At 41.6% G+C, this 25,108-nt stretch overlaps 2 protein-coding genes and 1 long non-coding RNA gene across 10 annotated transcripts in view; 1 reads left to right on the top strand and 2 right to left on the bottom strand.

The window, feature by feature from the left end:
• The window catches only part of TRPC1 (transient receptor potential cation channel subfamily C member 1), a 56,537-nt gene extending 50,798 nt beyond the window's left edge, over positions 1 to 5,739 (bottom strand). For 2 of the 4 annotated variants that reach the window (XM_006123986.2, XM_006123984.3), the window contains exons 1-3: positions 5,460 to 5,739; positions 4,267 to 4,421; positions 1,656 to 1,757 (exon numbers count right to left, since the gene is read on the bottom strand). In XM_006123986.2, coding sequence (XP_006124048.2) covers positions 1,656 to 1,757; positions 4,267 to 4,421; positions 5,460 to 5,595 — 393 coding nt within the window. In that variant the 5' untranslated portion in view covers positions 5,596 to 5,739. The remainder of the gene's footprint in view (positions 1 to 1,655; positions 1,758 to 4,266; positions 4,422 to 5,459) is intronic. The other 2 variants (XM_075937657.1, XM_075937656.1) reach the window with 1 other exon arrangement.
• Positions 5,740 to 5,750: 11 nt separating this feature from the next.
• Positions 5,751 to 25,108, top strand: part of LOC142830766 (uncharacterized) — a 74,723-nt gene continuing 55,365 nt past the window's right edge. The window contains exon 1 of the long non-coding RNA XR_012906228.1: positions 5,751 to 5,868. This is a non-coding gene — a long non-coding RNA (uncharacterized LOC142830766). The remainder of the gene's footprint in view (positions 5,869 to 25,108) is intronic.
• Positions 9,898 to 25,108, bottom strand: part of PLS1 (plastin 1) — a 91,265-nt gene continuing 76,054 nt past the window's right edge. For all 5 annotated transcript variants that reach the window (XM_006123988.4, XM_006123987.4, XM_075937660.1 and 2 more), the window contains 5 exons: positions 23,292 to 23,406; positions 21,631 to 21,764; positions 18,201 to 18,324; positions 13,507 to 13,631; positions 9,898 to 11,233 (listed from right to left, as the gene is read on the bottom strand). In XM_006123988.4, coding sequence (XP_006124050.1) covers positions 11,098 to 11,233; positions 13,507 to 13,631; positions 18,201 to 18,324; positions 21,631 to 21,764; positions 23,292 to 23,406 — 634 coding nt within the window. In that variant the 3' untranslated portion in view covers positions 9,898 to 11,097. The remainder of the gene's footprint in view (positions 11,234 to 13,506; positions 13,632 to 18,200; positions 18,325 to 21,630; positions 21,765 to 23,291; positions 23,407 to 25,108) is intronic.

Raw genomic sequence — 25,108 nt, 5'->3', positions numbered from 1 at the left:
GATTAAAATATTCCCCACACAAATTATCTTGAGTTCATCAATTTTTAAGCTCTCTAAATATTGGAAATTCCCTGCCTTCTAAAGATATAATTACAATAATGTCTCATTTCAGTTCTCAGAGGACAAATATACACAATGAATTATAGTCAGCAAAAAAGGGCAAGGATTAAAAAGCAATGAAGACTGAACCCTTACATCATCAGAGGGGTTAAAGAACATTAACAGCCATTCTGAGGATGAAGAAATAACTTTTAGTCTCTTGGGCAATCATTTTGGTGCTTTTCACCAATACAAAATTCACGTGAGCTATTAAGATTTAATTTTTACAACTTGTATTACTTGGAAAGACTTAAATGGAAACAGCAGCATTCTTCCCCACAAGCACTGTAAAAGAGCTCTCTATATTCCATTATCTCACCTCTTCTATAATGTAATTCCCCCTTAAAGGACAACGTTTATTTTCTCAATTTCCTAACATTCTGAGAGAAACATTAGATAATGACCATACTTCAGAACTTTGGGAAATCATTGCTACAGAGAAATAAATAATTTATGACAAAAGCAGGTCAGTATCACACATTTTTATGTTAACGAGTTAGAGAAAATATTGTTCACAATCCATTCACTCATGACTTTGCTTCATTCCACAATCTGAGAGTCAGTCATCCCTAATACAAAATAAAATATACCCACTCATATGCAATCTCTTTGGAATTCTGTTTTTTACAGTACCAAAATAGTTATATTTTGGTACTGTACTCAGTTATATAAATTGTGAGGAAACAATGTTAAGGTTAAAGGGGTCCTCTTTTACATTCACGAGGTATCTGAACAAAAAACTGCACCTATTTTGTAGCTGTGAGAGAGCCTGGTATAATAATAAGAACCCCAAAAATTTTCCTTAAAAGCCCTATTTCACTGTTTTAAAAAATGTCCTCTTAAAAGAAAACTTAGATTAAAAACGGATTTCCGTATATGTAGCGTGTGTCCTCATGGAACTGTCATAATGAAAATCTTGTTATCCAGAAAGAAAATTGTTCAGAGTTGCACATAGAAAATTAGACTTCAGTATCTTTTTTTAAAGTTTTCATTAATAAAATAGTATTCTTTTCTAATTTGAGTGATTTTTTTGCCCAGTCCAGTATTTGGAGAAGCTACACACAATCATTTGGAATATGCATATGTACACACACACTTACATCACTCAATCCTATAGCATTACAGACATGATTACTTATTTCAAGGTTTTTCCACTTAGTAAAACTTTAAAGCATCTTCATATTTAAAGATCGAAAGGAATACTCTCATATTATCAGTTTTAAAATAAAAATAGAATCTCGGGTGAAATTTAAATTCGCGAAGTTTTGCCCAAAATATATTATCATCAGAGATGCCAATACTCTGTGTAACAGAAAGTATTTACAATCACTGATTTTTCTTCTTTTCATGTGTGCAATATGATAATCATCACTAACTTTTAAAAAATCCTCTAATGCAAAAGAAGGCTGCAGAATGAAGTGAAGTCTAAAGTTTTAATTCCATCCTGTTACAAATGCAAATCTTCACATAAGCATATTGATCTAAGTAGCATATTTACACTGTTATTCTAATTCCTGGTGTCCCAACCAAAATTAACCAGAATGAAAAGTACTAACAACAATAGTTGGCCTTGAGGATCGTTTTGGTCGATGATTAAGTAATATATCAACTGCTCCCACCACTTCTGAGTCAATTGCCACCAAAAGTGCATCTGTTGACTAAAGAGAGAAAAAAGTAGTATACATATGAAGCAGCAGTAAAATAAATTGTATGCAAAAAAAGTAGAATTTTGAAGTTAATATAACCAACAGATGATGGACTCAACTATGTTACAAGGAACTACGAGATTTTTTTAAAAGACTTCCATAAAATAATGAAGATGCAGGAACAGATCAATTTTAGAATAAAAGTAATCTTAAAAGCAGTAATGGAATACAAACAAGCTTCTCCAGGACCCTCCTACAATCTTGATAATCTAAGCAAAGACACTGGTTGTACTTCAAAGTCGGTACTAAATCAATAGCAGTGTGTCCTTCTAAAACAAAGCATATTCTACAGCATTAATCAGCATTATCCATCATACCACCACACACAGGGTCAAAGATTCAACTCTTTGGGTCATTCTATGAGCTAGCATGGTTCTAGTGATAGCTCTGTTTCACTGCAGGAGTGACCAACAATGATCTCTGAGAAAGAAAGAGACCCCCCCCTCAACAAACTTTACTCTTAGAAAACAAGGCATAATTTAGAGAAATAAGAAAACCGCTATCATTGAGAACTATTTAAAAGTCTATGTTGGATGAGGGGGAAGAGAGAGAGACATAAATCATTCTCAAGGAAGGCTCAAGGCAAAGTCTCTGTCTCCTTGCCATACTAGCAATACAAGCTACCATTCCTGCCTGAACTATCTTGACTTGGCATGGTACAACTGTAGACAGACTCAGAGACCACACAATCAAGAAAGCAGCTCCACGGGGTTGTTAAGTTCTCACACTGATTCTTAACTTTTCTGCTGCTTTGTAACTCTTTGCCCAGCATCCACCACTTTTCATCTTTACTTCTGATCAGTCACAAATTTTAATAGTGATCATCTTTAGTTAATCCAACCTTTCAAAAATCCATTAGTCTTCATGGAGCAAATAATTTTATTTCCAAAGCAGGAGTAAAATATCAGTTTCTGTACTATTACCATAATGGTAAAGGTGAGAAAGTAGGTTCTGTCCGGTTTGGTAACTGTTCATGAGGCTTTAGGGATGTTAAATTGTGGGTAACTGACTAATCGAATAGTCGATGCATTTTGCTTCGACTAGTCGATAAGGTGTCTCTGCCTTTGAAGCGTCGAAACAGCACTAGGGCTATTGCTACACTTTAAAGGTGAAAACGCCACGTGGAGCCTGGGATCAGCTGGGGACTCTCCAATGATCCCAGGCTCCATGTGGTACTGCTGCAGGAACCTGGCGTCAGGCTCATCCCAGCATTTCAAAGTGGTAGCACCACATGGAGCCAAGGATCAGCTAGGGAGTCCCTGGCTGATCCCGGCTCCACATAGCGCTACTACTTTGAAATGCCAGGAGGAACCTAACACTGGACTCCTGTGGCGGCGTTTCAAAGCAGCAGCGCAGTGTGGAGCCCAAAGGCTCCACGCAGCGCTGCCACTTTGAAGTATCCCCTTCTTCCCACCCCCCTTGCTACCTCTTTCTGATAGGCTAGTCAACAAGCAACAAATGCTTATCGGATTGTCGACTAGTCCTTCATATCCCTATGAGGCTTCCTCAAAGATAAATTAAACCACTTTTTAAGTTTCACTTTTCATTTTTCTTTGTCAACCTAACATTTTTGTTTAAAAACAGAGGGAAAACTAGAATAGAAAGAAGCAGCATCTTATCAAGGAAAGCTTGGGAGACAGTATATACTTCCACTGCCTGGAGAAAGCAGACTGGCAGGGAGAGCACAATCACCTGAACAACCTCAGAGCAAAGCAGAACTGAGGAATGACAAATGATTCAGAGAGAACGCTTGTAAGTGAAGTCAAAATTAAACATTTAGAGATTGATGAAAATGCATCTTTCTGCTGATTAAAATCCCTGTCAGGCAGAAATCTGTGTCAACCCTAATTCTAACTGCAGTGTGGAAAAGAAGCAACGTTCTGCAATTCTGATATGAAACAGGAAAAAAGTATACCACTTCTATTATCAACAACTTTTAAGAGAATATAAAATCTAATATATTTATTTCAGAACACACAATATGTGAATTCTGAGCTACAGAAATGTATGCTTGCGTTAGGCTAGAGCTAAGATACTTGAAAAGAATATTTAATGTTCTAACTTTAATTTTCACCAATTCAAAAATTGTTATAGTCTAGTGACAAAGTAATATTTGCATTATAAATATTTTAAGAATTTACAGTTTCATTGGAGAATATTAAAAGAGAGTCAGGAATTTGTTTGGGGAACAGTGTGTACATTTGCTCTGCAGCACAAATAACAAAATTACTCCCAGAGCTCTGCTGACGTTCTTCAAGATGGTGATGCACTAACATAAAAAAAGCCTGCCATGTTTATTTAAGCTCCATTAGAAACATGAGGTAGGCATGGACGGGGAGGAGGGCAGGAAGGAAATAGTCAGTTTACCAACTGAAAAAGGACAAAATTGGTAACGTTTTTCTTCTGGGTTCGGAAAAGACAACAGAAAACAATACGGATAACAACAACTGTGGTTCTGTACCTGACAGCCATAATCCAAAAGAAGTTGTAGTATGTCCAAGTTTTCATTTTCTATTGTAATGGTTATAGCATTTCTTCCAAGCACATCCACACAATTTATGTTCATGTCACCTGAACTGTTCTCCTCCAAAAGTTTCTTAACCATATAATAGTCACCTAAACAAGCAATGTATGAGTATGTTTTAGTATTTTGGATTAATTTTTACTGACATATAGTTTGAATTTTAAATTAAACATAATAATTCATTAATTAGAATAAAATGCAAAGCACCTACTTATTGCAATGTGAAATAATCTGCCTGTAATCCATCTAACCAAAAACATTTAACATATAAGTCTGCTATAAACAGCCAAATTAGAAAAAGGTTATTTACATTAGGTGTCAAATTAAACAATACAATTAAATCACTCCTCTCCATCCGTTATAAATCCCAACTCAGGAAAGTGCTTAAGGACATGATTAAATTGCTCTCTATTCAGGAAAAGTATTTAAGATCATACTTATGTCCCAGCAGGACAAACTAAGTGGTTTTCAAAAATTGGGGCAATAACTGTATTGTAGGAGACCAAAGAAGAGCTAAGTTAGAGTCTATACCTTTTTCAATGTTATTATTTAAATGACACTCTCCTAAATTGACTTCTTCTTAGTGTCACAAGATTTTTAATTACAAAAAGGGGGATATTAAGATGATAATGCAGCACTATTGGCCCTCTGATTCACACAAGAGGAAGAAGCGAGAGAGACTGCAGAACGGTTTCTGGCGTTCAGTGACCCGTGTCCTGGGATAGGAAGAAACATTACAGTATTTGCAGCGGCCTCCACAGGGTGCAACACGAAGTAAAGCACAGTGCCTGCCTGGGACAGACGACAAGCCAGAACCTCCCGCATTCCTTCTTCTATACTTGTATTGCCTTTTACGTCCTCTATATTTCGGTGTCCGGGCTTCTGATGTTCTCGTATAAACAGGAACAGATCAAGGAGCCAAACGAGGTCTGAGGCGCGCCGTGCAGCCCGCGTAGCGAGGGGAGCCGCGACCACAGCCCCAACCTCACTAAAACTGAAACTCCCCTGGGAGAACAGGGTCTGGGCCCGGCTCCCCCCCGCCCGCTGCCAGCCCCGCCAGCAGAGACCTGGGCGCAGCCATTCCGGCCCCCCCCGCAAAGCGGATACCGACCCGACCCCACCCGCGGCACCTTTGTCGCAGGCCAGCAGGAAGAGCTTCTCGTCCAGGGTGGTCTCCTCCTTCACCTGCCTCACGTCCTTCAGCGCCAGCAGCTTGTTGGGGGAGGCCGAGGCGGACGGGTCCGCGCTCTGGTACAGGGCGGCCATGGCGCCGGCTCCGCCAGGCCCATCGAGGTGCGGGGGCCCCGGACCAGTCCGCCCCGAGGTTCCCCACGCAGCGGGCCGGCGAGGTCGCGAGCCCGTCAGCAACTGTCAACACGGAGCAGGGCGGGGAGAGAGCGCGTGCCCCCTCACTGCGCAGGCGCGGATGGAGCCGAGGGTCCCGGATGCCTCAGGCTGTGGCCGCTGTTTGGCTCTGTCCCTCCCCCTCATCCATTCAGCGGCGCGGGCCTTTCGGGGAGCCTGACCCTGCCTCGTGAGGTGCGTTCACCGCCCCCCGCTGTGTTAGTTCTTCATGTTTTCATATGTACCCCTCCATCCCATCCTCTGAGCCCCTGAGCCCTGTTCCCGGGTACTCGTGCAACGGGGCAGCGCCCTTTGCTCCTCAGGATTTATCCCTCAGCCCGGCGCCCCCCTGGTCTCCCACTGCCCCCGCACGGCTGCCCCGCCGGCACAGCGCTCACACACGGGGAATTGGGCTGTGGCGTTCCAGCGAGCAGCTCAGTCCCTCACGCGCTAAAACGACGACGTGCCTGTGTTGCGATCGCATCGTTGTAGCCTGAGGCCGCAGCGGTGATTTTCTTGTCCCTGCCAGAAGCTGCGTGATTTCATGAGACTCCCAGCTTCCATTTAAAAAAATGTATTTCTAGCCTTCGTGGCTGTGGAGAAAATGAGACCTTAAAGCACACACCCTAACACAATTGAAGATTTTTTTTTTTAATTCGCCTTGTTTCAAGAGGCGAGACCCCAACTCTTCCTTTTGATCACAGCTCTGGGCAGAGTTCCTCTGAGCCCCCTCCACTGGCTCCTTAGGTATCTACAAGGAGCAGTGGTGGGTGCAGTGCAACACTCTTTGCTCAAGGGTGGTGTAGACTCTGGGGGTGCTCTAGAACTAGAGCATGCATGGAAAAAATTAGTGGGTGATTAGCACTCAGTGACACCCAGCACCCCTTCTCCACCTCAGCATCTTCCATCGGTTGTACAAACCATTTATCAAAACTCCAAGCACCTCCTGCCTACCACAATCAGCTGTTCCGTAGCATGAGGAAGGCTTCTGGGTGGGAAGAGATGGAGTAGGAAATGGCAAGGAGCTGAAAAAAGGGGAGGATAGGTGTAAGGTCTGTGGCAGAGTGAAGGTCAAGCATCCCAAAGGCTTGGTGGGAGATGGCCAGCACAGTGCTGCACAGTTTCTCCTTCAAGTTCTCTAGCTCTGGCCCTGTAAATGACCTCACTCTAATGTTTTCTTAGTTAGCTTCAGAAATCATGAGTCCTGCTCCTTTTAGAATGTAGCAGGGACCATTCAAATGTTCCCATATATTAAAAGGTGGTTATTACTAGAAAGTGTCCGGTTTTGAAACCAGGTGTCCGGTTTTGAACAAGGCAGTCCAATATTAAAGCTTTCTGTTCAGTAACCAAATTGAGAAAATATAAATGTCCAGTATTTTCTAAATAGGATGTAACGTAGATTGTTATGTAATGTCAAGTGTGTCCGGTATGTTTGTTGAAACCATCTGGCAAACCTAGAAAGCATGCTCAGAACAATCAGAGTAACTCAAGACATCCAGGAGTGAGCCATACAGGACTGTCAAGATTTTTCTAATGTGACAACAGTCTAGCAATCTATTATGTATTCTGGAGAGTTTGTTTATGGATATGTTTGTGCCAAATAAATCATACTTTGTGATTTCCTATAGATACCAAATTATGCATAAACAATCCTGCCACTTAAATTAGCTGAATGTTCACATTTTATACCAGAATATGCTAGGTGAAAGGTTTAAATCAGGGGCGGGGAATCTTTTTTTTGGGTCAGGGGCCACTGACCCACAGAAAAATCAGTCCGGTGCTGCACACAAGTGAGAAGTAAAAAACAAAACAAAAACCCTCACTGATGTGATTCCTGTCTGAAAAGGAGAAAGACATTCCCCCCATTCTCCTCCCACATTAAAGCCTGGGGGGGGGGGGGGGCAGCCTAGTAGATTTTGTGTGATCCAGCCCTGTGGGCGGAAATTGGGGGAGCTGGAGTGCCAGCACAGGCTTCTCAATGCTGCAAGGCCCCTGAGCCTCAGGGCTGGATCCAGGCAAGCTGGAGGGCTGCATCTAGCCCCTGGGCCTGAGGATCTCCACCCCTAGTTTAAATAATTTTTATTTTTCATAGGAAAAAAGTCATGACTATTATGATTAGAGTTCATTAAAATGTGCTAACAAAATTAAAATTGAGTCACCTATTCAACTGTCATTTTAGAACAAAGAAAACTTTTGTTACAAATCACAAACTATTCCAAACTAGCCAGAGCAACCAAGTCCCACTCCCCGTCGGCCGATTTGCTCCCCTCTCTCAGAATCCCGGCCAGCCCTACTTCCTGTTGGCCAGTTCTCCTACTGCCATCTCCCCCGGTCAACCCCACTTCTGTCAGCCACCCCCCCCAGCTCTGCTTTCGACCAGCTCTGCTTCCCATCGGCTGCCCCGCCCCCCCCCCCCCCCCAGCTCTGCTTCTGACCAGCTCTCCTCCCGATCTCCCCAGACCAACTCTGCTTCTCATCAGCTCCCCTCCCTCCAGCTCTGCTTCTCTCCGGCCACCCCTCTCCTGATCTTACCCAGCCAGCCCCGCTGTCCCCAACTATTCCCCGACATCTCTGCTTCCTGCTGGCCGCCCCTCCCCTGATCTCCCCTGGTCAGCCCTACTTCCCACCAGCCGCCCCTCCCTCTGATCTCCCCCGGCCAGTCCCACTGCCCCTGGCCTCCTCCCGCCAGCTCTGCTTCCTGGCCCTCCCCCTTTCCTCCAGGCCAGCCCCGCTCCCCACCCACATCCCCCCGATCAAGTGTGTCCAGTTTTTTTTTTTAAAGACTACTTGATAACTGTAGCCACGGTAGGCAGGACGAGTTCCTGAGCCGTTGTGCATGTGAGGGTGATGCTAGTCCCGGAGAGTGCTGGGGGCCACAGGCAGCGGGTTATTTTTTATTTTTACAGGTTGAGATTGGGTCCAAAAGTACCTTAAAACCTTCTCCTGGAGGAAAGGTTATCCCATGGAAAGTTTGGCTGCGGTAGATCTTATAGTGTCCAAGTTACTAGAGCACAACCATACAAACATTCTCCTTTATATATTAGATTAGTTACAGAAAGAGGAATGAAAGCTTTAATTCTTTCTGATTAGTATGTATGGTAATTATTCAATAAAATAAATAATGTTTGAAATTGAAATCCTGCAAATTTAAAATTGTTCTTTTACTTCCCTTTTGCAATCACAAGAATATAAAATTCTATTACATATAATTAAATTCTTGAATTTTCCTATAAATTTAATCTATGCAAAATGACTTAGCCTGGTTAACAACAGGCCTCACCTGTTAGTGGTTTGTAAGACAGTGGAACATACAGATCATTCAGTTGTCAGAAGCCTGGACAGAAAAAAAATTAACGTTTTGGAGCCGAATACTTCATGAAGAACAATGGTATTGTAGAACAATGATTCCTAATTATGGCGGTTGAGCAAAAAAAGCCTTTGAATAAATCTATCTTAAACAAAGACTTCTAGCTATGTGTCTCCAGAACCAGGCTAAGTGCATCAGATTTTGAACCATTCAGGTCAAGTGTTTGGATGTCATCTAATGAGGATAAAAATAATAATAGAATAATATTGGCAAATATTAATAGCTGTAGTATAGTCCAGAGAAGCATTGTCCTATGACCCACCATGCAAAGAAACAAAATGCAGGACAATGTAGCACTTTAAAGACTAACAAGATGGTTTATTAGATGATGAGCTTTCATGGGCCAGACCTACTTCCTCGGATCAAATAGTAGAAGAAAATAGTCACAACCATATATACCAAAGGATACATATGGTTGTGACTATTTTCTTCCACTATTTGATCCGAGGAAGTGGGTCTGGCCCACGAAAGCTCATCATCTAATAAACCATCTTGTTAGTCTTTAAAGTGCTACATTGTCGTGCATTTTGCTTCCGCTACCCCAGACTAACACGGCTACATTTCTATCACTATTCTACATGCAAAGAAAGGCTCTATATCTCATCACTAATCTTCTGAGCCATTCAGTGTTGCCTTATACAATATCATTTAGTTAGAAGTATCCTGGTGTCAGACATTAGTTTATTACTATTTAGTCTAATCCAGTTTATTCATTGTGTTTGTAACTTTTTTTACTTGTATTGTTTTCATATTTTAGGAAAGAGCGGTTGCTTTTGGTTGCTTTTTACTTTTTTGTTTTTCACCCCACACCTTGGCTGCTTTTAAAATATTTGTATTAAATGTTAAAGAACCATAAGTGTTTGGCTAACATTTATAGATATGGACAAAGGAATACAAGTGGTCATTTCCAAAATTACAATCAAATAACTATTAGTCTTTTTCCATGCAGAAGATACTGCAATGTGTTGCTTTTTACATATTTCCAGAAACAAGGTCTTGCAGTCAAGACACCCTTTTAGGAACATTTGAACTTCTATAACAAAAAATAGATATACATGTGTTCAATTGGAAAGTTTATTTTAAAGAGTAGGGGGCTGCGCCTGATGCTTGCTACGCTCACTTTTGTGGCCAGAGAGCCTGATGTCATTCTGTCACATGGCAGGAAAAGCTTTTATATTTATATATTTAGAGAGAGATTGAAAATGCATTACTTATAGGCTGAGTCCCCAAACTGGACTGGCCAGCTCTCTTTATTGCTTTCTGATACAACTAAATATGAAAGCTCAGATATTTACTCCAGCTGCAAGGGTTAATATAAACACAAATCCTCCAGTGGAGCCAATGGAAAACATTTGCCTTGCTATGTAGTGCTATTTTTAACTTTGATGAAAGTTTGTTGTTTTGTAAAAGCGTTTGTATTTAAGCCTTTACTTCCATATGAAAGATTAAAAAACATTATGAATAACATCACTAATTTCTAGACAATATGGTGATTACAGGTCCAAATAGCTCTAATCAAGTCAGTGGCAAGACTCTCATTTACTTCAGCAGGAATTCGATCAGGCCTTCAGAGAATAAGGCAATGATGCTGATCTTTGTTCAGTTTTGGGAAAATATAACAGTGTTTAAATACATCTTTACGCAGCTATTACTATGACTACAAGTAAATAATACCCACAAGAATCAAAACATTTTCACAGCAGATCCTAAAATAACTTATTTTAAAAAGCTTCTGATCCTTTTCACGCTATGAAAAGATTATGAACCAGGCTTGATTTACAAGTTTTTTTAAATAGCAATGCATGAATGTAACCTTAATTTGGTAATGAACATAGTCTGATAGAACTATTAACCCATATATAATTCATGTAATATTAAATTGTTTGAATGAAACCTTTGCTACTATAAACAAGTTATTAAAATGTAATTAATGAATATATATCCATATTACTCATACAGATTTTTCTCTCTTTTTATATCCACTAAATTTCCAAATCCTGTAAATTGTGAGGCATTCATTGTATTTTAACATGGCAGAAACTTTTTAAAAGTCTTCATTATTTTATTTTGTTCAGTCCTCTTCCCATCAAGCATGCAAACACTGTCATAACCATTTTTGGTTTCACTTCTACCAGATCATCTGGCAATGCATAAATACGAGCACCAATCTTTCGAGCAACTGAAATGGCATATCTTGAAAAAAAGAGAAAATAATATTATTTTACTAATATCTATTCCCTATGTGTTTAGGCATACCATAACTATTAATACGTTTTAATAAAAAAGGTAAAATATAAACATTTAATCAATATTTCAATGTTTGGGAAAATGAATGTAATTGACTGGATGAAAATAAGTATTAACAGTTGCACTGAAATATTTATTTTGCTTGCAGCATTAACAGTTGTGCTGGGACATTTATTTTGCTTGAATCTACTGGAGCATTTATTTTTCTTAACTACGGGCAGTCCCAGGGTTATGTACAAGATAGGGACTGTAGGTTTCTTCTTAAGTTGAATCTGTATGTAAGTCGGAACTGGCGTCCAGATTCAGTCGCTGCTGAAACTGACCAGCGGCTGACTACAGGAAGCCCAAGGCAGAGTTGCTCTGCCCTGGGCTTCCTGGAATCAGCCGCTGATCAGTTTCAACAGGCTGAATCTGGATGCCAGTTCTTACACACAGATTCAACTTAAGAACCCCAGGTGTCCCCAAGTCAGCCGCTGCTGAAACTGACCAGCACTGATTCCAGGAAGCCCGGGGCAGAGCAACTCTGCCTCGGGCTTCCTGGAATGTCAGTGCTGGTCAGTTTCAGCAGCTGCTGACTTGGGGACACCTGGGGCAGAGCAGCTGGGGTGCTGCTGGGTTGCTCCAGTAGCGCTGCTCCTCGGCGCTACTGAACCAACCCAGCAGCACTGCAGCTGCTCTGCCCCAGGTGTCCTGATTCAGCCGCTGCTGAAACTGACCAGCAGCGGCTGAATCAGGACGCCTGGGGCAAAGCAGCTGGGGTGCTGCCGGGTTGGTCCAGTAGCGCCCAGAGCAGTGCTACGGGACCAACCGGCAGCGCCCCAGCTGCTCTACCACAGGCGTCCGGAGAAAAGCCTGGTCTGCTTTTCACTAGCTGTGCCCCCTCCCCCCCAGCAGACCAGGGAGACGCGGGCGGCGGACCGAGACGCACCACGGTCCCGCCGCCCGGGTCCTCTGCGGCTTTGCTCCCCATCTCCCAGGAGACCAGCAGACCAAGGAGACGGGGAGCACGCGGGCAGCGGGACAGCCGCGGCGCGTCTGGGCTGTCCCGCTGCCTGCATGCTCCGCGGCTTTGCTCAGAGTCTCCCTGGTCTGCTGGGGGGGGGGTTCCCCCCCCCAGCAGACCAGGGAGACGCGGAGCAGCTTTTCTCACCCCGGAGGACGCAGGCGGCGGGACCGTGGCGCATCTGGGCGTTCCGCCGCTCCTGTCCTCCGAGGCGAGAAAAACCCCGTTCGTAACTGCGGATCCGACATAAGTTGGATCCGCGTAACTCAGGGACTGCCTGTACTACGAGCTGTCAGACTAGGGATGTTTAGTCAGTTACTCATAATTTATCGAATGCATTTTTGCATTGACTATTCGATTAGTCAGTAGGACACCTCCGTCTTTGAAGTGTAGCAATAGCCTTAGGGCTGTTGCTACACTCAGGGCCAGATTAAGGGAGGGGCTAGCCTGGCAGCTTCCCGGGGCGCCAACCTATGGGGGGATGCCTGATTGAAGTGGTAAGGGGCGCCGCATCAGGTGCCCCCCCATAGGTTACCGCCTGGGGGTGGGGCTGCGCATGCGCCACGTGCCCGCTGCCCGGCGCGCAAGAATGGCTTGGGCCATCCCTGGCTACACTTCAAGGATGAAAGCGCGGCGTGGAGCCTGGGGTCAGCTGGGGACTTCCCCAGCATCAGGCTCCACACAGCATTTCAAAGCAGCAGCGCAGCTTAGAGCTTGGAGTCAGTGGGGGAGTCCCCAGCTGACCCCGGGCTCCATACGGTGCTGCTACTCTGAAACACTGTATGAAGCCTGGGGACATCCCAGCCACCCCCGAGCTGCACGCGGCGCTGCTGCCTTGAAGTACCCCTTCCTCTCCCCCCACCCCCACGCTGCCTCTTTCTGATAGAGGCAACAAGGGGGAGAAGCGATTAGTCAACTACCCTGTTGACTAACTGATAAGTATTTGATTATCGGATAGTTGACTAGTCCTTCACATCCCTATGTCAGATTATTCATATATCAACTTCAGTGCAGTTGCCAGTTCACAGCAGCAGTGAAATTGTCCTAGTATTTTCAGTATGGTAGAAAAAAGTCTAGAAATTTTACCATTAAAAATGTCATTTACCCATATTTAAAAAACAAATGTAGGGTAAATTCAAAGAGAATTATATTCATCAATAATTTAGAGGCTTGACTTCTGTGCAAGAAAATATAAAAATATGATTTAAAGACTTACTTAGCATTATTCAATTTGTCTTGTTCAGAAAGATCTTCTCTCTTTACCATTTCTTGACGAATTGCTTTTGGTGCAATGGCATCTATTAAATCTAGTACAGGTAAACTAGTGCTAATAGATTTGTCCTAAAAGAAAGAGTTAAAGAATTATTACTATTCAATAGGTTTCCTTTAATTTTTCTAGTAGTATTTTTACAATGCACACAAAAAGGCGTAGCAACCACTTTTTTATTTAAGATAGCATTACACTTCGTTCTTCTACTTTATTTTCTCTTTCTACTACTTAAAAGGCCCAGTTGTGCTTTCGCTTTCAGAACTGGTAGTGCTAAACAAATATAAACAATATGCTTCATTTTGTGATGCCTGCACAGCAGTGACTGATCTTTTACAATGTAAGGTCTTCAAGACAGCCTCAGTCTTAATTTTTATTTATTGAACACATTGTTGATGCTGTGGAAGCCATTTCATATTTAGCTAGAAGCCATTTCATATAACAGAAGCCATTTATGTTTCTTGCTTCTGCACATATACTGTAGAGTGAACTCTCCTTTACCGATGTGAGAAAGGCCAGAAGGATGAGCTATTGGAATATGTTAATTGACCTGTTTTGAGTTGGAGCTCTCACTCCCTGCTACCTGTTTCTTCTTGCTGATAACAGTCTTCTCTTTTGAGTTTAATTGATGATTTCTGTAATTGGATGCTGTTTGTTAGCCACCTAAACACAGAGAAGTCTTTTGCTTCGACAATGCTAAAACCTCTACATTTCTTTTTTTCCTAGTTAACAATCCTTAGTAGTTTTATTCCAGAATTGACTATAAGCAATGTCTTTGGTGTGAGATTTGAAGTACAAATTGGGTAAGTGACTGGTCTCTTAGGACTTAAGGCAATCTGAACATTGTGATCTGTGCTCTATAGCAACCAATGAAGTCCAACTTGTTTGGGTGGCAAGACAGACTGGAATACTGAAGAGGACCATCTGTGACTCCCTGGTAAGTTTGCAATAGTGCTTCAGGAATACACATGTGCTGCTGGGTTAGTAAAATGTAATTGCAGAACATATAACCCATTTGGCATTTCTGCCCAGCTTTTTTGACTGTCCTCCCTGAGGCTGTCCTGTGGTACCTTATAGACTAACTGAAGTGTTGGAGCATAAGCTTTCGTGGGCAAAGACCCCTGGCACTCATAATCAGGAACCATTCCAGACAGCATGACAAAAGCAAAGGTGGCCTCAGGACTGCTCTAATTTATGCTTGGCTGCCAGCATCCACAAAGACAATTCTGGCACCTATGGGTTGGTGGAGCTTAATAGCACTCACACAGTGCCCTCCAGTTTATGTCCTCTGGTGATTCCTTAGGCAAGGAACACTCACAGTTGTCCAGATGAGCTAGTTTTATGGTCCTATGATGGGCTCTTCATCCCATACCACCTCTGAAGGGATCAAAAATTGCTCTGAAGCTGCTTGACAGGGTGGGCTATCCTTGGGTGAGCTTGGGGAAGGGGATAAGAAAGATACACAATCCTAACTGAACATGAAGCCCAGCTGGGTTTGTTTAGTGCCATTGTGGGGAGAGCAGAAAGATGAGGAGAGTGTCAGCAGTCACTCTCAGGCCACATCTACACTGCAGGATTCTTGCCCAAGACATCATTTGTGGAAGAATTCTTGTGCAAAAACTTCTTGCGTAAAAGTGCATCCATACTGCATGGACGCTCTTGCACAAGAAAGCTCTGATGGCCATTCTATCAAGCATCTGTGCTTTTTCGGATAGGCTCTTTTTGCAAGAAACCCCTGTTAAGTGTCCACACATGCCTTTTTGCTCAAGAGCTGTAGCACAAAGAGGAGTTATGCCTTGTAGAAGGAGGTATACCTACACCGCAAAAAGCCCTCTGTTCTGTCGATTGACTGTAGAATTTCCTGCACAAAAACGTGCTTGAGGTGTGGACGCTCCGCGGATTTTTGCGCAAAAACCTTGTAGTCTAGATGTAGCCTCAGAGATTTGAAAGAAAGGAGCAGGAGGAAGTGTAGGGTAAACAGCAGCAAAAGTGAGACCACATGGTTCTCAAATGCTCATTACAGAGTTCTGAGGCACCACCACTAAAAACACATTCTACTGGCCATGGGAGCTCTGCTAATCAGCTGGGTGACCTTTGAATCTCTCTTGGGTGGCCATTCAATCAATCAGCTTCCAGAGAAAACTGGTAGAATGTGGACCTGGGTTCCTCTAGCAGCCTGGGGGAGAGTGGCATGGACAGGGCAGTGGACTGCGAAAATCTACAAGAGGCAGTTTGTTTAGAATAGAGAGATTTTAATATTCCATAAGTGAGGGGCAGGGGCGGGGACAATAATGACCTGACTGGAGGGCCAAGCCATGAAGAGAAAGTGCTTCAACTCATGAGGCATAAAAGAGACTGCAGACTGAGAAATTGGGACAAAAGGCAAACTGTGCAGTTATCAAGTCTTCTGCTTCTGTCTTCAGAAACAATCATCTTATGTTGTGGTATCACTCCCCATCTACAACCGTGCATTGTCCAGTCATTAAATATTAATGCCATGTAAAGAAGTAAACTTTTGTCAAACCAACAGTAACATCAGCAGCAATTTGTTATGGACTTTAATACTCCATCCCCAGATGGTATTTTGAGAATTTTGTTTCTAAGAGTTGCTTCCCCTTAACCTAAAATAGCAGGTGCTTCTGCTGCAGTTGCTTCCTTCCAACTACAGCAGATAAGTAGCCTTATGCAAGATGCCCTCAAGAATCAATCAGCAGGAGATGCCAAAGCAGTGAAGTAGTTGGTTCCTTTCCCTAAGAGACTCATCATATAATCCAAATGATGTGCCTGCTCTCACCAGCCACATTAAACCTTAGGTTTCCAGTTCACTCCAGTTCTCTTAGTGCCATCATAATCTGGGCATTTAATCACAGCACTTTATTAGGTTATTTGAGAAGAGTAAGCGGATGATGTGTCTCTCTAAATTCATAGATCAAAAAAAATCTCTTTAATTCTAATTATTTGGGCTGTTGCCAATCCATCATGGTTCTATTTTAATGGTTTATAATGAATTTCAGTGACCAATGACCCTCTCTGTTCTACAAACAGATGCTATTTGATTCTGTTGGAAACAGATACTAAAGAAAAAAAGTCTAATTATTCTTACTGATACATGTGTATACAAAACAGTCAGTATTTTTTAAATGGAGGGGGAAAGATTTTAGATCTCTTTAGATCTAACATGAGACATGAAAAATACTTTTCAGTAATGTTTAAGTTTTATGACTTGCCATTGTCAGACTAACCAATTTTTAATAGGAGTTTATTAAGACAAAGATACTGGGCCAGATTATCTTCATTTAAATCTGCTTTACATCAACCATTTTACACTGGCTTAAAATGAGAGGACACAAACTCTCACAGCAGGACTGGATGTCAAGGACTGGATAAATAATCTTCCCTAAAGAAAACGATATTTTGTTGAGCAAAATCTTGCTGTGTTGCTCAACAAAGTGAGATCTCAAATATTTAAATAGCTTGGTTCTGCATTTGCTACCATGGCCAGTATAGATACTTAATTGTTTGAAAGTGTGCATGGAAGTTGCATACTTATAGTGCATTTATATTGGTGAGCAAGTGTGATTATCAGTCTATCGTTTCAAAAGAGACAAAGATACTCTTGAGATGTGTGATTGGACAGATGTATATTAAATGCAGAAGGATACACTTTTTCTATCAGTTTTCTCCATTTCCATTTGACAGATATATTTCCCCTGTGCTTTTACAAAGTACAAGTTGACAATCTATTTTTTAGGTCTACTGTACATTCACAGAAGTATCAGCATGAAACAGTGGCTAGGTTTGTGGTTAACTTGTACACCCCCTGCTGGCTCTGCTACAAAATAGGAGAAAAGAATTCCAAAGGGTTGAAATATTTCAAAAGTATTGGGAAATTATTTCAAAATAGGTAATATTTTGAAAATTGTAGTCTACATTTGTAACCATAAATCAGAGTGCCCAAACCTCCATGTTTGGACAGGCAAATCAAGGATATGTCTAGTTAGCCACCCTGGCACATGGAAAATTATTGACAAATTAAAAGCTCCTTTGAAAATAATTTGGCTTTATAATTTTATGTAAGCCGTGACTATCATTTGCTTTTGCTTTTCATTTCTTATCAAGAAAGCGGAGGAACATTTTTAAAGGTTGTCTTTGGGATTCTTTCTTTTAACAGATTGTGCCAATTGAAGATAGAGCTAATCTTGAATCTAAATCAGCAGTGGGCAATAACCAGCCCATGGGCTGGACATGGTTGACCAGGGTCAGCCCCTGCCGGCTTGCTAGCGCTTTATTTACCTGCGTTTCAGCAGGGAGTCACAGGTTTGGTTTAGCTGGTATAGCAGCTTGAAGCTCTGGTTTGCCTCAGATCACTGTACCTAGCCAAGGGGAACTGCAGGAAGCAGGGTCCTGGTCCGCACCACTTCCCACAGTGCCCATTGCCCAGGATTGGGGATCCAGAGCTTCAAGTGGCCGTACTTACAGAGGTGCAGATAAATAAAGCATCAGCAGCGCTCCAATAGCTAGCCCCAGTGAACTACATCTGGTTTATTGCCTACCCTCACCTAAACTATATAGCACAGTACTTTTAAAAATACCACATCTTATTAATATACTTATCTTCTGTCCTAATATAGACTCTTGATTACCTTGAAGCTGGTAATGGAGGTTTTCTTATTTGCATTTGCAAGAGTTTGATTCACCCATTTAATAATAATTTCATCGTTTACTTTTTCCCCCTCTCCAAGGTCCGATAATACATTCAGAGTATATCTGTAACAAAAAGAATGAAATGTAGATCTATTTTCTGTTCCTAATATGATCCAGTAAAAGATAGTGAAATCTTATTTTCAAGAACTTGCATGCAAAAATACCTCAAATTAATTGTATGCGTCAAAATGAATGCCATCTAGCTTAATTTTGTTGAAGAGGATCGCCAAATTATTATATTATAGGAGTAACAAAACAGAATGGTTTCATTGTTTTATGTTTTGAATGATATTTATGACTGTATTTTTCTGCATTTCTTCTACATTTTCTTCATTTTTCAAGTAATCCCTAACATGGCATCTCGAGGTTGCCTGAATGATCCAGACGTATTTTGTTACATTTGTGGTATTTTTGTTCCAAAGTCTTGATCCCCATGTTTTATACCAAAGTAGGTGTGATATACGTTTCTAACAAAATCTGTTATGTTCTGTCTGCTTCTTTGGGTCATTCAGGCAACCTGAAAAAATGCAGAAAAATACAGAAAATATCATTCAAAACATAAAACAATGAAACCATTCTGTTTTGTTATTCCTAATGGCATTCATTTTGACGAATTCAATTAATGTGAAGTATTTTTGCATGGAAGTTCTTAAAAATAAGTCACTACAAATAGTTTTAAGTTCCTGAAAATAAGTCTCAGCATATAATGTATAACACATTATACAGTAAAACTCCATTAGTCCGGCACCCAGTTGTTCGGCACTCCCGATACTCCGGCATCAAAATGTCAAGTGCTCCTGTCCGTCTGATTAAAAAGCTGGCCACTTAGCACATGTGCCGGCTGTACCAGGACGGAGCATAAGATTGGAGGCGGGGGAGGGGGGGGGGGAGAGGAGGGACGTGGGATCGTGTTACAATATGGAGAAGAGCGTTTTGCTTCAGCCAAGAGGAAAGGAGAGGGAAGGGGGGAGGGGATCGGGTTACAGCATGGAGAAGGAGAAGTGAAGAGGAAAGAAAATACAGGACTATGTAGCACTTTAAAGACTAACAAGATGGTTTATTAGATGATGAGCTTTCATGGGCCAGACCCACTTCCTCAGATCAAATAGTGGAAGAAAATAGTCACAACCATATATACCAAATGATACAATTTAAAAAAGTGAACACATATGAAAAGGACAAATCACATTTCAGAACAGAAGGGGGATGCGGGGGGGAGGGGGAAGGAAGGTAAATGTGTTCACTTTTTTTAATTGTATCCTTTGGTATATATGGTTGTGACTATTTTCTTCCACTATTTGATCTGAGGAAGTGGGTCTGGCCCATGAAAGCTCATCATCTAATAAACCATCTTGTTAGTCTTTAAAGTGCTACATAGTCCTGTATTTTGTTTAAGCTACACCAGACTAACACGGCTACATTTCTATCACTATTTTACACGAAGAGGAAAGGAGAGTGGAGGGGGGAGGAGGATCAGGTTACAGCATGGAGTAGAAGCGAAGGGGAGAGGGAGGGAGATTGTGTCCCGGTCAGCTGTTAAACCATGCAGCTGTACCAGGACCTTTCGATACTCCGGCATATCTGATAATCCGGCACCACCTAGGTCCCAAAGGTGCTGAATTATTGGAAGTCTAATAGCATTTTTGTAAAAGTAGACTCCAGTTTTCAGAAAATCTGTATGTCATGGGCAAAAATGGATATAATTCTTGAACTCAGCAGCCCAACATTACTAAAGAACAGTTATTTGTTCTCAAACAATGGAATCCATGCAGAAGGATGTAATCTAAGGAGAGATATCCAAGACAACTATCTTTTGATCTAATGGAGAATTTTCATTTTGTTCCAATAGTTAGTTCACTATTTATTGTACACTTGGTATTTTTATAGTTTTACAAAATTCCATAATATGAGATAAATTTTTGGATGGTATAAATTGACACAGCTCCATTAACTTCCATTTAAATAAGTACAATTAAAGAACTGTTGGTAATGTTGCTGCCTTATTTCTAGGTGTTGATATTTATAGATAGCTAATTTGCACCTGTCATAATAGATGGTGGCTTTTAGTCTACAAAATGCCAAGATTAATCTGTTGAATTGAAACAATTAAAGATGTTAAGAATATAAAGAAGCTCAATTACTACTTTCATTTCAAAATCAAGATAATTACAGACAGTCCCCGGGTTACGTACAAGATAGGGACTGTAGGTTTGTTCTTAAGTTGAATCTGTATGTAAGTCAGAACTGGCATCAGCCGCTGCTGAAACTGATCAGTTTCAACAGCGGCTGAATCTGGATGCCAGTTCCACTTACATACAGATTCAATATAAGAACCCCAGGCGTCCCCAAGTCAGCTGCTGCTGAAACTGATCAGCAGATGATTCCAGGAAGCCCAGGGCAGAGCAACTATGCCTAGGGTTTCCTGTAGTCAGCCGCTGGTCAGTTTCAGCAGCGGCTGACTTTGGGACGCCTGGGGCAGAGCAGCTCAGGTGCTGCTGGCTTGGTCCAGTAGCGCGGCCGCTCCTCGGCGCTACTGGACCAACCCAGCAGCACCCCAGCTGCTCTGCCCCAGGCATCCTGATTCAGCCACTGCTGAAACTGATCAGCAGCTGAATCAGGACGCCTGGGACAGAGCAGCTGGGGTGCTGCCGGTTGGTCCAGTAGCACCAAGGAGCGGTGCTGCGGGACCAACCGGCAGTGCCCCACCTGCTCTACCACAGGCCCCCGGCTTTGCTCCACGTCTCCCTGGTCTGCTGGGGGGGGCACTAGCTGCGTTCCCCCCCCCCCCCCAGAAGACCAGGGAGATGTGGAGCAAAGCGGCAGAGGACCCGGGCCGAACCGTGGCGCTTCCAGATCAACGGAAATTATTAAGATCCCGCTTTAATCCACAAAATTATTTTTTTAATTTGGTGTTAGTAAAATAGGTCTTGATTATATTATATACCATACAAAAGGCTAGGTTTCAGCCATAAATAGAAGGCAGATAACTATGTCTCATACTTCCAGAAGCATTTACTCTCACAAAGTAATCATGAGTATTTCACTGCAGCATACTATATATTTCTATGATTTCTAGTCCAAATATTTCAGTCTTCACTGCAGAGAGGGGAATTTAGCACTAAGACCAGAGATGGGGAACCTCAGATCCGACCTGGATCCGAACCCCTTGCTGCTTCCCTATGGGAGCCTCTCAGTTGTCCGTGGCCCCGGACTGATTTTTCTGTGGGTCAGAGACTCCCAACTCAAAAAAAGTTTCCCACCTCTCTCTTATTAACAAAATTTTCCATTTGGATGCAAAAAACTGAACAACTAGTCATAGTTTTGTATGGATACCATTATGCTCTGCATGAATTTGTAAAAATTCCTCACCTTCTCATCAGCTGCCACACCAATGCCAAGGTCAAAGTTGGATTGCCATCATTTAGATCCTGTCCAGCAATGCCAACCAGGGAGAATTTGGCCTTTGTCTTCCCAAGTTCCACTGCATAATTACAATTCTCAATCTAAAAATTAAATGTTAATATTTTTTATGCCTATAAAATGTAAACATCACATATAGGATTAAAAATATTTTGAGCTATCTTGTCCCAATGTTACCCATGCTGAGACTGGGGACCATGAAAGGTCTATTAACTCTTTCAAAACAACTTTTTGAAGATCAAAATACAAATATATAAGATTCTCTTAACAAATCTTATTCCTAGTTGAATAAATGAAAACATTGTATTGGCATTCTCTGTCTGACAGAGCTCAGAACATGAAATCAAAGGTTACGCCTATACTGCAGCACAAAGGCTATGTCTAGATTTCGAAAGATCCCGTACTCATTTTTTCTGAAAGGGTTTTTTCCTCCAAAAGAACCGTGTCTAGATGGCGCTTTCACTTTTGAAAAACCCTTTTTCGAAAAAGTGCTCAGATGCCATTATGCAAATAAAGCGCAGGATATTGAAATCCCTGCTTAATTTGCGCTTTCGATTTGCCTAATTTACTAATTCGATTTTCCTAATTTGCACTTTCGAAAGAGGGATGTAGTCTAGACGAGCCCAAAATAGCTATTCTGCATCCTTTGACTGCTCCCATTATTTCAAAATATAATGGGCTTGATATTTCAACATCCCTATAAACCTCATTCCATGAGTAGTAAGGGACGTTTTGGAATAGCAATTTATTTTGAAATAAGTGCTGTGTAGACAGCGCCAAATTTCAAATTTCAAAATAACTTTGAAATAAGCTACGCAATTTGCATAGCTTAAATTGTGCATCTTATTTCAACCTACAGTGCACCCAAAGTGCAGAGACAATGTAGATGCACCCAAAGTGACACCTGGTATAACCTGCTGCATCTCCACTGAAGCCAATGAAGTTGCACTTTCATATACCAAAGCTGAATTTAGATGATAGAGGAAAAAAAGGAAAAGACAGTTCCAGCCTTAGGAACTTGGGGAGAGAGATTATGGAAATCATTCCAAAATGTAAGATCCTAATTAGAGATGCTAAAATTCTAAAATATAAAAGAAATGTTTTTGTTATAAATCAATCTAAGTGAATTCATCCTGTGTTGTAACCTAAAATTGTCAAAATTTTAAAATTGTAAAATGGAGTTCACGTCACCATTCTCCAATCATAATAGTCCTTTCTATCTTAAAAAAAAATCTATGAATATGAATCCTAAGCAATCAGAATGAGTCTATTTTATATTTAGCATTATAGGTGTCTCATGGTAGCACCCAGGAGGTGCACTGCTCCCCTATTCTCCTACCAAAATTTTGATTGCTAAATGGAGTGCCCCCTCATGCATCCTCCCTGTTCCCCTGCGTGGCCCTCCTTGCACCCCAAGAAGATATCAATACTCCTTCCTTGGGAAAATATCCCAGAGTACTTTTGGCAGGATTGTCTCGGTAAACCTAAAACATGTGGCCAGCTTAACAGAGCCAACAGTCCAGAGTCACTAGCTAACACAATTCAAGATGATACAATATAATACAGTAGTAGGTGTCCATTGTAACTGGAATGCACCACAAAGTGTTTACTTTTTTCATGTTGCCACCAAGTGCAGGATATGGAGGTTTGTTGACATGGCTCCATTCTACGGGAACACGAATCATTTCATACAGCTGGAAGATCACTAAAGCATCAGCAAGGTCACTAGATCAAAACAGCAGAAAAACAATGAAGAGTGATTTTTAAGTATTTAACAAGAATGAGACCTCTGAAAATTTACAGACTGGAGGCAGCAGTGGGGGGAAGGGAGGCGGCTCCGTGGAAGCTGGTATGCACAGGGAGCCAGCTTAAAAGTTGGCTCAGTCTCTCCTCCCCTTGCATGTAAACGTATAACTGCTGACGTTTTCAGCAGTTACACATTACCTAGATAAACACATTTTAACATTCCTAGTCTATAGGTGAACATAGTTAGAAAGATTAAATAAAAACAGCGCATCCGTCTGAGTAAGAAGAGTTAAAAAAAAAACAATTATTTTCTACATTGCAAGTAGCATTCTTATTTTTTTAAACAGACCTACATTGGGAAATTACTCATTAGTGGTAGGTGTTTTCCATTTTAAAACACACTATAGACAACCTCAATTTATAAGAGTTATAAAATAAAATGGTCCAAAGCATCCTAGTAGCATGAAAACGGAATCAGGTTTTTATCAACATTTACTTTATTTTTAGATATAAACTGTCTGAACAGCACAATTTTAAAAAAATATAGTGATCTACTTATCAGTGGAACCCTGTTTCAGTATCATGAAATTCACAAGTTGACATGGTACTTTTCAAATGGCAGCGATAAGAACCAAATTGATCACAATGATTAAAGGCAAATGGCAATGCTCACTGACAGATGTGGAAGTGAATAGTGCAAATATTGGCAGCAACCACCATTTGTAACAGTCTCCATCAAGCTAAAACTGAGAAGTGTGGCACCACCAAAAAAGGGAGATTAATGTTATGACATTGACAAGCTAAAGTCCCCTGAAAAGAAGAAAGGCTTTGTTCTGCAGTTAAAAAGACAACTTTAAGTACTTGAATACCTTGATGAAGAGGTGGGGAATGCAGAGCAGCTGATAATCAAGAAAAGGACAATTTATCAACAGAGGAGTGAAGTCCATGGGCAGTTGGTGATGTAGGCAGGGGAAGACACAGCCTTCCCAAAACTGCCTACATGCTCCACTGCCTGAGGTTAGAGCTGCCGCTGAGGAAGACTGGTTCCACAGCGTGGCAGCCCGACTTCCCCAGGCCGCTGATGGAAACTGATTTCAGCACCAGAGTAGCAATAAGATGGACAAGTAAAGGCAAGCCAAAATGAGGCCACCTGAACACAACATGAAGAGCTATTGAAAGTGAGCTGAAAAACCTGGAAAGCCATTGAAAGACCTGCCAGAAAAAGACAGGAATGGAGAAGCTGTGTCACTGCCCCAAACACCAAAGGTGTAATGGGAACATGACAATGACGATGATTATGAGGATTCCTTCTGGAGCTACTACCAGATCTAAGGTGCTGGAAACAACCACTCTTTTATCATCATAGCACCGTATTCTCATCCACTCCACAATAGCTGTTTATGCCAGGGGACCAGAGAAAAGTGTCCGAGTTGGATGTAAATTTCCTGACATGTGTGACACACACACTTATTTAATAAATAATACTAATTATGATAACACAGTTTACTTGCCACACAAACAGAAATATCATTGTGTTGTATGAAACCCTTTTCCCTCAGAACAATTATCACTTACCCCATTCTTTACTTCTGATATTCCATATCAGGTTTTAGGTTATACCTAAACAAAGTGTTTAGACTAGCCAGTGCCCTACTGGCAAACTAATTTCGTATTTGAAAAA

Source organism: Pelodiscus sinensis, chromosome 10 (genome assembly GCF_049634645.1).
Source record: "Pelodiscus sinensis isolate JC-2024 chromosome 10, ASM4963464v1, whole genome shotgun sequence".
NCBI classification, from domain to species: Eukaryota; Metazoa; Chordata; order Testudines; family Trionychidae; genus Pelodiscus; species Pelodiscus sinensis.
The sequence above is the reverse complement of the archived record's forward strand: the minus strand, read 5'-3'. Positions and strand labels throughout refer to the sequence as shown.